Source organism: Pan troglodytes, chromosome 11 (assembly GCF_028858775.2).
Source record: "Pan troglodytes isolate AG18354 chromosome 11, NHGRI_mPanTro3-v2.0_pri, whole genome shotgun sequence".
NCBI classification, from domain to species: domain Eukaryota; kingdom Metazoa; phylum Chordata; class Mammalia; order Primates; family Hominidae; genus Pan; species Pan troglodytes.
The window spans coordinates 26,753,867-26,767,629 of NC_072409.2; the positions used below are offsets into that span (position 1 = coordinate 26,753,867).

Sequence of the window (13,763 nt, forward strand, 5' to 3'; positions counted from 1 at the left end):
ACTGATGGATAATACTACTATATGGTTAAAATAACTAGATTTTTATGTGTATCTGTGTTTGTGTGTAAATCCTCTATAATACTTAGGAAAGAAGAAATCCTCTGTAATACCTAGGACAGAAAAAAAACTAACATTTATTAGATACTTTGCGCCTGGCACTAAATTACATATTAGAGATAAATATGATGCTGTTGCTGACCTTGAGAAGCTCACAGTATGATAAAGTAGGTCAGATATGCAGATAGATCATTTCAATTCAATGTGGCAAGTACCAGTAAAGAAGTCTTCACAGAGTGCTGAAGAAACAAAAGGAGGAGCCCTTTGCTGGCCTGGAAGTAGGGTGGGCAGTTACATATGACTTTTTTTAGAAGATGCCTGAGACCTGCAGGGTGCAGCAGTAAGACTAGGCCCAGGTCAGGCATGGTAGCTCATGCCTGTAATCCCAGCACTTTGGGTAGGCAGATCCCTTGAGCCCAGGAGTTTGAGACCAGCCTGGACAACACAGGGAGACCCTATCTCTACCAAAATAATAATAATAATAAATTTAAAAAATAAATTAGCCCAGGATGGTGGTGCATGCCTGTGCTCCCAGCTACTTGGGAGGCTGAGGTGGGAGGATTGCTTGAGCCCAAGAGGTCAAGGCTGCAGTGAGCCCTGATCATACCAATGCATTCCAGCCTGGGCGACAGAGGGAGACACTGTCTTAAAAAAAAGAAAAGAAAAAGAATTGCCTGGTTAAAAAAAGATGGAAATAGGGAAGGTTTGGGACAGAGGAGAGGGTTAGTAGTAGAAGAAAGGGTATGTGGAAAGTCACAGAGAAATTAAGTAGAACGGTACATACCTTCTGTGTCAGAAGCTGTACTTGGTGTTTAAAGCAGATATATTTATCCATATTTTACATATGAGGAAACTGAGTCAGAACTGAATTCAAAATACTGATCTGATACCAAAGGTTTTTCCATTTTTACCATTCATCTTCCTACCTAGCAGTGTTAGTTCCATTGATCTGAATAGTTGTTCACTTTAATACTGATGTGTTTCAATGAAGAAATTTAACAACTGTGATCATATTTTAGAAAAAAATTAAGGTAAAACAACATTAAGTTTCTCTTGAACAACAAAAATTTATATTTTTTATTGGAATTTCAAGATAAAGAAGCATGTTCTTTGACACTTCAAGAAGAAAGTCCTATTGCTCATATTAATAAAACCCTGGAGGAAATAAATCAGGAAAGGGGAACAGATAATGTCATTGAAATTCAAGCGTCAGGTATGTTATATGCTTTTAAAATGCATTTCAGATTTGCTTAGTTTGAAAGTCCTTTCCTAGATAGCTAGGACATACCTCATTTTCCATGTCATTTTCTTCACTTGTTTCAGATATTTCTTCATTCCACTCCTACTTTCAAGTTATATCCCAACCTGGAATGCCCTGTTCACTACCCCTGCCTCTCCCCATTGCCCTACCCAAGCGACTCAGTGTTATTTCTTCTTTCATTTAAACTGCGGCTGCTTCCCTATATCAATCTGAGAACAACTGTACCTCCTCGGACTCTTCTGCCCAGTCTGGAAAATGAACTGCTAATCATGCTCTCTCTGTTCTCTTACCTGCTATCAGAGTGATGTAAATAAGTTTCTATTGATTCCTATATTGATTTTTTTTGTTATGCTATAAAGAAGAGTATTCTTTGACTCCTAAAGAACAACCTGCTTAAGAACATCAGATTCATTATTAAAATCAATAAGGAAATATGACCCAGGTTCTCAAGTATCTTTTCATTCTTTTGGTCTCTAGATGATTATGCAAATCTTTAAATAATGTTATTCTAGTGATAACTGGAAAAAATTTTTCATTGTTTGGCTTAAGATCATATGCTAACAGTGGAGAATGGCAAAGAAAAAAATGCAGTTCACGTTATGTGGGTCTTTATATTTGCCATGTCAAGTTAATTATGGAATAAATCCTCTCTAATAAATAATATAGGCCAGGCGCGGTGGCTCACACCTGTAATTCCAGCACTTTGGGAGGCCGAGGTGGGCGGATCATGAGGTCAAGAGATCGAGACCATCCTGGACAATATGATGAAACAAAAATTAGCTGGGCATGGTGGTGCACGCCTATAGTCCCAGCTACTCAGGAGGCTGAGGCAGGAGAATAGCTTGAATCCGGGAGGCGGAGGTTGCAGTGAGCCGAGATGGTGCCACTACACTCCAGCCTGGCAACAGAGCAAGACTCTGTCTCAATGAATAAATAAATAAATAATATAGCCATAAAATTATATAATTCCATGTTTGTTTGTATTAGTTTATTTAGAATAAATATCTTAAAATAAGTTTTTATACAATCTCATTATTTTTAACTCAGAAAATAATTCAGATAGAAGTTCGGATCTCCACGAAATAACATTTAATTGGTTCATCAAAAAGAGCATACCATCTTTATTAAAACACTGCCATTAATGCTTTTATTTTTACAGATAGCCAGTGCCAAGCATTTTGCCTCCTCGAAGCAGCAGCTTCTCCTATCTTAAAAAATCTTGTATCCTTGTGTACCCTCCCTACTGCTAATTGGAAATTTGCCACTGTTATTTTTGACCAAACAAGGTTTCTCTTAAAGGAACAAGAAAAAGTAGTAAGTGATGCTGTTCACCAAGGTGAGTGCAAATAAAAGTCACATTATTTAAAAAGATATGCTTAGAAATTATTGTATCAAATTAGTAAAAATTGGGTATAGAAGATTCAGAAATTAGTCATAGATGGTGGCATGACTGTAATTCAGCTTGTGATACCCAGCCAAACCAATACTGGAGGATCAGCTAAGTAGAGAAAAAGGTAAGAAATATCACCTGGCATTACTTCTCAGTGAAGCTCCTAATTGACATATATTACTTGACAGATTCCTATTGCAGAAATTAAATTAACTTTATTATTGTCAGCATATGAACCACTCAGTCTCCTCCCAAAAAAGGAGGTCAAAAACTAGATTAATTAAAGTCAATCCTAGACTTTTAATTTCTGCCAAGATGGAGTAACAGGGACTAGATTTACCCTCCTACCAGAAATAACAACAAAAAAGACAAAGATAAAATACATTAAACCAGTTTTTAAGACCCTGGACATCAGGCAGTGAAGAACAGTGGTTCCTGAGAGAGAGGAAATGAGCCCTACCATTACCCTAGCTAACTGCCTTGAAAGAATTGGCAGGCTGTGGTGTAGGGAGAGTTACCTGAGGCAGAGCCTGGTAGACAATTTAAGTTGAGGAAACAGGAGGTAAGAGTCCAGGGAGACCAAGACAGATAAGAGTTCAAAATAGAATGTTAGAGAGCAGAGAGCTTCGCACAGAGAGTATAGAATTGTGCAGAGCCTCTCCCTCGAGTATTCAGCAGATGATTGATCAAAGAATATATGTGAGGTGGCCAGGTGCAGTGACTCATGCCTGTAATCCCAGCACTTTGGGAGGCCAAGGCGGGTGGATTATCTGAGGTCAGGAGTTCGAGACCAGCCTAGCCAACATGGTGAAACCCCATCTCTACTAAAAATGCAATAATTAGCCTGGTGTGGTGGTGGGCACCTGTAATCCTGGCTATTTGGGAGGCTGAGGCAAGAGAATCGCTTGAACCTGGGAGGCAGAGGTTGCAGTGAGCTGAGATCACACCACTGCATTCCAGCCTGGGTAACAGAGTGAGACTTCATCTCAAAACAAAAACAAAAACAAACAAACAAAGAATATATGTAAGGAAACTACCTGGAGTTGGAGAAACAAACCATTTGAAAGGACTAGAGGGACTACTATGCTGCATTCACACAGGGCAGGAATAGTGGCTGTTCCCACCAGCTAGACTAGAAAAACTCGTAATTCATAGAGGATTAAGGAGAATACTCAGAAAAATCTTGCCTCAGTAGTGGGGGATAATTATCCCTAGACTTAGCACTGCTCTGAACCTGCCTAACAAATCACAAAGCAATACCCCAAGGATCAAACTATCTCCAAGGAACTTAGTTGCATCCCATCATAAAGCACAAGAGGATTGATATGAATACAAGAATACCCAACAAGGTAACAGTCACAATGTCTGGCATCCAATAAGATCATGAAGTATACAAAGAGGCAGGAAAGTACAATCCATAATGAGAATAATAAATCAAAACAAACCCAGAATCAACAAAGACATTAGAATGACCAGAAAAGGACACTGATACTTCTTATTACTGTTTTCTGTATGTTTGAAAAGTTAGAGACATTTAAAAAGACCTAAATCAAACTTCTAGAGTCTAAACTGCAATGCATGAGATGAAAAATATAGTGGATGCGATTAATGGCAGATTAAATATTGCAGAAGAAAAAATTAGTTAACTTGAAAGCACAGTAATAGAAACAATCACTCTGCAAAAACTGTAAAGCATGAAAGAATGAAAAAGAAATAAAAGAAGGCATCAGTAGGCTGTGGAACAACTTAAAGTAGCCTAACATACTGTAATTAGCATTCTCAAAAGAGTGGAGAAAAGTGAGTAAATGGAAAAAATATTTGAAGAAATAATGACTGAAATCTTTCTAAACTTAATGAAAACTACAAACCCACAGATGCAAAAATCTCAATGAACACTTAGTACAAGAGACACAAAGAAGGTCCACATAATCAAATTACTCAAAGCCAATAATAAAAAGAGAACTGTAGGAGGAGCCAGAGGAACAAAAAGACATGCCACATGCAGGAAACAAAGATAAGGGTGACATGAGATTTTTTGACATAAATAATATAAATGCAAAGACAATGAGTAACATTTTGAAAATGCTGAAAGCAAAAAACATCAACCTAGTTTTCTATGTTAGACAAAATGAGGACTTCTCTTAGAGCTCTTTCTGTCCACATGGTGGTAATCACTTCTGGGCCTTGGGCTGTTTTAGTCTAAGCCAGTAAATACAAGAAGCGGAAAAAATAGGAAACTCACCACTTGTTTGGTGGCATTTTGAAATCTGGTCTCTTTCCCCAGTCCACTTGCTACCATTTACCTTTTAGAGTTTTCAGATAGCTGTTTCATGTATTCTGTTTTGTGTTTATAGTTGTATTCAGTGGAAGAGACAGGGTGGAGTGTCCTTACTCCATCTTACCTGGAATCTACTTAATTTATTTTTAAAGTCTGTTTTCTAAATTCATTAAACTTAGATGTCCTATATATTTTTTAAAGGTTAACTCTCTTTTACAAATGAAAAAAAAGTTGAATCTAATCTTCTTCCATACAGAGTGCCCAGTCTTTGAGGGGAGCAACATTTTAGTCACCAAAACCGCGAGGTCACAGTAGTAGTACTGAGATAGAATACCTGATCTGAGAGGAAGGTGTTAATCCATAGTTTACTACTTGAAATACCTGAGCCACAGAAAGGCATCAAGATCAACACTTTGGGGAGCTGGCATTCTGGTAATGATTATACTGGATAGAAAAGAACAATTGTCAGCAAACTGGCCTTTATGAAAGAAGACAAGACTTATATAAAATAAAAACTCATGTCTTCTGGATATAGTTTCAGTCCTGTAATTCTCAGGTTTTAAATTAGCTGAATATGGGTTGAGCTTCTAAAGGTTTTGAACATCATTGAGCAGAATGATGATTATTATAAAATATACAGCATAACTATGTATGAAGTATAATAGAGGACAAAAAAGGGACATGGTTTTGGGTATCCAATTGGAACAATATTGCATTAATCCCGAGCAAGTGAATAGTTGTTATACTTAATATTCTTTCATTGGCCCCAGAGTTGAGATAAAACTAAGCCTACAAGTAACGATTAAGTAAACCTAGATTAAAATAAGTCAGACCATTTCCCACAACTAGTTTCCTAGTCTGTACTCCATTTTCCAAGCATTTTTACATTTCCAGTTCCCCAAATATGTTTTCTCTGCCCTATTCTCATCTCTTGCAGGTCATGATTGACTTGTTCCCACAAGTCCTTCTAGGGGCTGAATATACTACCCATAATTGGCTTTCCCTCTTAATTCCCTACTACATATTTGCCTTGATCTTCATTGAATAGATCATCAATTTGCAAACTTTTTAGCAGAATTCTTTGTTCAAATAAATTTCATGAGATCCCAATATATGAAAAAGAAAAGTAGAGCTTCTCTGGTTAAATTGGGGCAGGGGGTCTAGAATCCCATCCTCTTGGTCTCACTTTTATATGCAGAAAAATCCAGTCTATCGTCCAAAAAAGCTCTGGAACTAAATGGAACACAATTAGGCAATAAGGCTGTCCCTGTGAGTTTATCTCTTGTTTGAGTTATACCTTTGAATAAATATTCCTAGGTGTCTACCTCCATTTCAAGGTATTTCTTCATGTTATGATCCTCTACTTTTATCTTAATCAGTTGGCAAGTTATCAATTTATTTTTATTCTTGTTTCATAACTGGGAAGCGTTGACTCTTTTTCCCAATAGCAGTAGAAATAACTGAATATTCTTTGGAAGCAACAAGGGCATGAATTCTCAGGTTAGCTGAGTTTAAATGACAGCTCTACCATTTACTCACTCACTGACCTTGGACAGTTACTTAACTTCATTAATACTATTTCCTCATTCATAAAATTTGGATCATAATAAACTTGTCTGATGGGATTGTTGTTATAGATTCAATGAAATAGCCAGCTTATATACAGCCTGGCATATAGTAAGCACTCAATAATAAATGTTAGCTCCCATTATTAGGCAGATTCTGATACATATTCTAAAACTGTAATGTATAGTCTATGTTTTAAAATACATTTTTGCTTACTTAGGTACAATTGATGAAAGAGAAATGACTTTCAAGCATGCCGCTCTCTTACATCTTCTGGTAACAATTAGAGATGTCCTTTTAACATGCAGCTTGGACACAGCATTGGGTTGGTGGGGAATATTTTATTTCCTCTTTTCTTCCTATTAAATATTTCATCTGAAATAACTTACTTTTCTGAAAAAGATACACCTTATAAGAAATGATGTAGCCTTCTTTTCTATTATACTAAGCATTACATACATTTTGACATAATTCTAATGAAATATATACATTTTATTCTGCTGGTATTCATTAAAAGAAATTGTCCTTAACACTGTCATCACCTAGAAAAATAGGTTTAGGATTCTCTAATCTAGCAGATTTGATTGTATAATCATTATCATGCATGACTTTTTAATGTGAGATTTGACATTTTGTCATAAACATTTTGGGTCCTCATTGCATTTTTGTGGCTTTGAGTCTTTGCTATGTAAAATATAACTATAAGGAGTAAGATCTTTTCCAATTTCTTTTTTAGTCATGTCTATATTAGTATATGAATTACTTGGGTAATAAAATCAAACTATTTTGAACATATTGGAATTTCTAAGATTTTGGAATTTTTTATAACCTATCAAAATTAAAATGTCTGTCTTACTACATTACTGCTTTAGGCCCCTTATTGCAAGATTATTTAGACTTTTTTTTTTTTTTTTTTTGAGACAGAGTTTTGCTTTGTTGCCCAGGTAGGTGTGCAGAGGTGTGATCTCACTGCAACCTGCAACCTCTGCCTCCTGGCTTCATGCCATTCTCCTGCCTCAGCCCCCCAAGAAGCTGGAATTACAGGCACCCGCCACCATGCCTGGCTAATTTTGTATTTTTAGTAGAGACAGGGTTTCACCACGTTGGCCAGGCTGCTGTTGAACTCCTGACCTCAGGTGATCCACCCGCCTTGGCCTCCCAAAGGGCTGGGATTACAAGCGTGAGCCACCACACCCAGCCTAGACTTGTTTAACAATGGTATGTTTATGGAATTATGTTTTATAATTTAGAGTTCCTAGAACCTATTTCAAACATAAAGTAAAAATAAATTTCCTCTGATCTAAGACCCAGACATTTTCTCTTATTTATGATCCAGACATAAATATTATTTTTCTAATCCAAAGTTTTGGTAAATATTGAACAGCAGTGAATCATAAATGTACTCCCTCTAAAGCAGTGGGACCTCAGATATTCTAGATTCTGAAATTCTGTTTTAATATCATGAGTAATAACCAATCTCACTGTTTGTAGAGCTAGCAATCTATTATAGAAGCTGAGAAGCACAATGAAGTCAGGTGACTAAATAAAAGGGCATGTGACACTACACACTTATGCTTGTTTAGGTACTGTAAAGTAGGGTTCTTAGCCCCCAATCCTTACTTGTCTGAAGATGGAGACAAGACAACCTGGTCCAGTATCAACATTCAAGTGGTTTAATTGAAGAAGAAAAGAATAGCACCATGTTGGGCTTTCTAAAGATAGCTGTAGTTTAGTAATAATACTTGGCCAAGTGCATAATCTAGACAAGTACAGTATGCTCAATACTTACCAAAGCCTTGGATTAAATAAATAATATTCATGGGCTGGGTGCCATGGCTCACACCTGTAATCCCAGCACTTTGGGAGGCTGAGGTGGGCGGATCACCTGAGGTCAGGAGTTCAAAACCAGCCTGGCCAACATGGTGAAACCCTGCCTCCACTAAAAATACAAAAATTAGCCCGGCGTGGTGGTGCGCACCTGTAGTCCCAGCTACTCAGGAGGCTGAGGCAGAAGGATCACTTGAACCCGTGAGGCGCAGGCTGCAGTGAGCCAAGATTGCGCCATTGCACTCCAGCCTGGGCAAAAAGAGTGAAACTCCGTCTCAAAAAAAAAAAAAAAAAAAAAAGGGAGAAAAGAAAGAAATAATATTTATGGAGGTTGGCTTAAACAATATTTAAGTAGTGTAGTCTATAATTTACCCTAGTTAAGTGAGACCACTGAGAGCTTTATACTTGGACTGAATTCTTTCTGTTCCTCTAAGACATGCATTTACTAAATCATACTTTGGCATTACTATTTATCTACCTTAAGGAATACCATAAAAGTAAGATTCTTGTTGGAAAACTAACTTCTTAATCTCCAGGTATCCAGCCATACGAATCATGTAGTTGCTTTGGACATTTTTAGTAGAGGGCTTTCTCTTTCCTCTATACCTCTTGAAAGCCAAGATCAAGTTAGGTTGTCCTTTCTTTCTCTCTGTATAATGGCAGAGGAAAAAAAAATCCATGGAAGTGTGGCTGCCAGAATTCTGTGTTTTCTCCTAGCTTCCAGTTTGCTCCCTCTCCCAAGCTGGCAAGGTAGTGAGTTTTAGGTTCAAATAATAGCATTTCTCTTCTGGGCTTTAACCCAGAAATAAATTCAGTATTTATTATGGAATGTGATAGGTATTACAACAGAGATATATGGTAGTGGCACAAAAGATGGAGACTATTATCCTTAAGATGGATATGTTTTTAAAAAAATAAGTAGCAGTTTGCCAAGTAGATATGGTATAAAAGACTATTCTAGGCAGAATTAAGAGTCCAGAGGAATGTACCAGTGGAAATGTTGCCAACAGTTCCATGTGGTTAGATTGAAGAGGACAAGTTAGAAGGCAAGCAGGAGCTAGGCCTGGAGAAATAAGAAAAAGCCAAATCATGGAGAGCCCTTTAAGCTACACAAAAGAATTTCAGGGATGCTACTGGATTACATTTATTTTTCAAAAGGTTAATTCTCATGGCAATATGGAGAATCAGGGGGAGGTCTGAAGATGAGGCAGAAAGAACGTAAGTCAGTCTCTAAGTTGCCCATCAGTCTAGCAATTTTAATATAAAAATAGAATTAATATGCACACATACATAAAACTTGTACATAGACATTAAATTTCTTTAATTTATTATTTCATTTGTTACCCAAATTTATTATTTCATTTGTTACCCAAATATTCATTAAACACCTGATCTACATAAGTTACCATGCCAGGTGCTCTGGTGGTAACTCTGGTGAAATTCAGCAGAATCACATGGAGAGCTTTTTAGACATAGAAATCATTAGGACATAATCTAGATGTACTGAATATGAACCTTCAAGGATGAATCTATGTTTAAAAATGCCCTTAGTGAGCCTGAATGAGGCACTGCTGTTTTAGCAGCCATATGAATTAAATATGTATAAATACCACATGTTCTACCCTGAAAGAGCTTATAGGCTAAGTGATATACATAAATAAGCAGATATCAAGTACAAAAGTTGTACAGATAAAATACCAAGAAAATTCCACTTAAGTAGCAGTTCAACAGGACTTCCATGTAAATATAGATCCTGGGATTTAGGAAGAGTGCAATAGCATTCAACAAGCCAGGAGGCAGGATAGGTTATATATTTAGAGAGTGTGTAGCATATATTAATGTATATATGCAGCTTAAAAAGAGTATGTGGTACATATTTTTAAGCTTCACTCAGTTTTAAAGTTTTTATTAGTATCTTTGATCAAAATCAGAAAACAAAGGAAATTTTAACTGTCTCTGCTTTGACTTATTTTCTTTAAGCCTTTTTTACCACAGAGTTTCTTAAAAAACAAATACTTAGACAATTTTTTTCTAATTTTGCTTCAATAGGATATTTGTCGAAGGCAAAAGATATCTACAACAGCATTTTAGGCCCCTATTTGGGTGACATTTGGAGACAGCTGGAGATTGTACAGTTTATTAGGGGGAAAAAGCCTGAAACCAACTACAAGATACAAGAATTGCAATGTCAGATACTAAGTTGGATGCAAAGTCAACAGCAAATTAAGGTTAAGTATTGGAATAAAGCCGGTAAAATAATCAGTTTAAGTAAGAATTGGATGTAAGATACATTTTTGCATTTAACTTTAAAATTATGAAGTAGTCTATACTACTTAGTCCCTTGATGGTTTAGTCCTTGAATAAGGTAACAGAGCAGAATCAGACCCATAGAAAGGATGATTTGCATCATTATTCATGTCTCAAATTTAAAAATACTTTACCAGTGTGGGCAACATAGTGAGACCTTGTCTCTATAAAAAAATTTTTTTAATTAGCCAGGCGTGGTGGTGTGCACCTGTAGTTCTACCTATTAGGGAGACTGAGGTGGGAGGATCTCTTGAGCCCAGGAGGGTGAGGCTGCAGTGAGCCATGATTGTTCCACCGCACTCCAGCCTGGGCAAAAGAGCCAGACCCTGTCTCTAAATAAACAAACTTTAATTTTTATTATGCATAGTTTTCCTATGGATTGGTTCTCCAATTGTCAGAAATTTTGTCTAGTACTTATATAAGTCCATGAAAGTATACATAATAATAGAACTCAATGATTTATTTTAAAATACCAAGCCAGAATCTCATATGATTCCACCAAAACAAATATTTAGTTTATGCCTCGGATTACATTCACAATTATTTGCCTACCCTACATCAGCATATAAAGGTTGCATTAATGAAGTTTTAACAGAAATTGCTTTTTAAAATCTTATCAAGCAGAAAAGCATTTCAAATAGTTTACACTAAAAATCCAGATATAAATTGTGGCCTTTTTCTGATTTTTCGTTCTGTGCCTCCTATTTCTTAACCGCAACTTTATAGTTTCTTGGGTAATAACTTTCTTAAGTCATTAAAATAATTTAATCTAAGTGAGAAATTTTAAATTGAAACTGATTTGCTCTCCCACCTCTCCCCCACAAAACTGTAATGGTAAGTAGCAAAATATAGCAGCAGATCACGGGTTTTCTCCAACAAATTTAAAATGTGAGTTGAATTTAACACTAACAGAGACAACCTATGTATTGATAGTCACATATGTGGGGATACTTGAAGAATGCTAAGAATGCCCTACCCCAAAATATTTTCTTCACTGATATTTGATCTTACCAGAATATATTCCTTGAGTTTAAGTATTGACATTTTTTACAACAGAAATATTTGCTTTGTAATCTTATTGTCATTAGTTTCATAGAACCAATTAAAGTTTGTTATTTTGTCACTGTATCAAAACTGTGAAAAAGAAAAATCATCCACATATATATGAAATTTTTATTTTTGACTAGGTACTGATTATAATAAGAATGGACTCAGATGGTGAAAAACATTTTCTCATTAAAATTCTTAACAAAATAGAAGGTAGGCAGTTTTAAATTATGCTTCATTTGATAACAAATGCTTGAACTTATAAAAGTGTATTGATCTAACCAGCTTTTAAAATTAAGACATAATTAACATAGCATGAAATTCACCCTTTGAAAGCGTATAACTCATTGGGATCTAACCAGCTTTTAAATCAGTCTGGACTATAAGTTTGCAGTATAAATACACTACAAGGTGTTTATATGTATTTGTTATTACTAATAATTGACAATTTTATTGATTGCCTACTAGTTGCTAAATAATATTAGCTACTTACAATTCTATGAATAGGTTTTATTAACTCAGTTTTACAAATAAAGAAACTAAAGTTCATGCTAAAGGTGATGTAGCATGCCAAATCTCACAGGTAGTTAGGGAGTCAGGATTTGAACCTAGGACTCTCGTTTTAGTATCATTCTTCAACTCTCAATTCTTCAGTTCTCTTGTCTGTTTTCCTCACTTACTACACTTTTCTACCCACTACTGCCCCTTCTGTCAACCCTTTCCACTTGGTGCTGTAGAATCCATTGCTTGTTATGCAAACTCTTCTCTATCTTCATCTCCTTTGTCTTAACTGAAGCCCAACTTTCTCCGCATGATACTACTTCCTCTCATATAAAAGCTGATAATTTTCTCTACATATATATACCTCATAGAGATGAGAAAGCCATTTCTTGCTTTCCATTATCATTTTCAAAACATTATTCCTCCACCTTTGAGGCTGTGCCATATTGCCATACCATTCTCTACCACTTATCATCTACTAACCACCTGGTCATTTCCCATCATCCATGGACAATTGTGTACCTAGCTCATGGTATTCTTTACACTTCTAGTCCTGTCATTATTCTAGGTGTCTTTAATGTTTCTAATGTGAATGATTTATTCAACACCCTGGCCTTATAGTTTCACTGGCATCCACAACAAAAATTATATTCATCTTCAGTTCCTTGGCTATTCCATTGAACTTGTGGTAATGCAGAACTGTCCTACCTCTGAACTTTAAATTCTGATACATTGCTCTTTGTCTATACCTATAGCTCTTTCATGATCTTCAACATCTTAGAGATCTATAATCCACTAGCTACTTTTTTGTTTCATCTCCTTTTCTTTCCAGACTCAGTGATTTGACCTATCACTTTAATCAGACTTATGCTTCTATTGTACTTTTCATTTAAACCTCAACCCTGAATCAATCAATTCATTTAACTTCTCTATTCCTACACCTGAGATGGTGAGCACTATTGGAGAGAATCACATAGTCATATAGATTGGTACTACTACAAACTCACAAACTCATGCCCTCTAAATTTACCTGGGCTCTTAAGACGTCTTAACAATCTTTTTATATATTCTTAGTTCCACTCCTATTTTCTGAATGACTATACAAAAAACCCCTACTATATTACCCATCCTTTCATTTTTTGGAAGGGAATTGTGCCTTCTAATTTTCATTAATCATTTAAGTATCCTCCTCAGTTTCCTTCCCTACCATTGTTGTAGAAAAACCAGGCTCTTGTCACATGACCAGAAAAGATTAGGCTCGCAGACACTTTGAAGAGTAAGGAGCAGAATTTATTTGGTAAAAAAGAAAAAACTCAGCAAAGCGAGAGGGGTTCCTGTTAATAGACCCCCATCTCACAGATTGAATCCCAGGTTACCACACAGGAAGAGGACAGGAGAGGATCCTCCCTCCTGCAAGTGGCAGGAACTTCCCAAGGCCTCATCCCGTCTTCCCAGTGCGCAGGTGTGCATTATTCAGAAAGAATCAATCAAGAAAGGTTGGGCTTCATCCAGGACCAGCAGTCTGGTTT

The 13,763-nt window shown here is 36.3% G+C and overlaps 1 protein-coding gene across 8 annotated transcripts in view; it reads left to right on the forward strand.

The window, feature by feature from the left end:
- SHOC1 (shortage in chiasmata 1) overlaps positions 1 to 13,763 on the forward strand; it is a 108,851-nt gene that overhangs the window by 69,994 nt on the left and 25,094 nt on the right. For 6 of the 8 annotated variants that reach the window (XM_016961425.3, XM_063788422.1, XM_063788423.1 and 3 more), the window contains 5 exons: positions 1,151 to 1,270; positions 2,478 to 2,654; positions 6,773 to 6,877; positions 10,429 to 10,607; positions 11,874 to 11,946. In XM_016961425.3, coding sequence (XP_016816914.1) covers positions 1,151 to 1,270; positions 2,478 to 2,654; positions 6,773 to 6,877; positions 10,429 to 10,607; positions 11,874 to 11,946 — 654 coding nt within the window. The remainder of the gene's footprint in view (positions 1 to 1,150; positions 1,271 to 2,477; positions 2,655 to 6,772; positions 6,878 to 10,428; positions 10,608 to 11,873; positions 11,947 to 13,763) is intronic. The other 2 variants (XM_016961426.3, XM_054658944.2) reach the window with 1 other exon arrangement.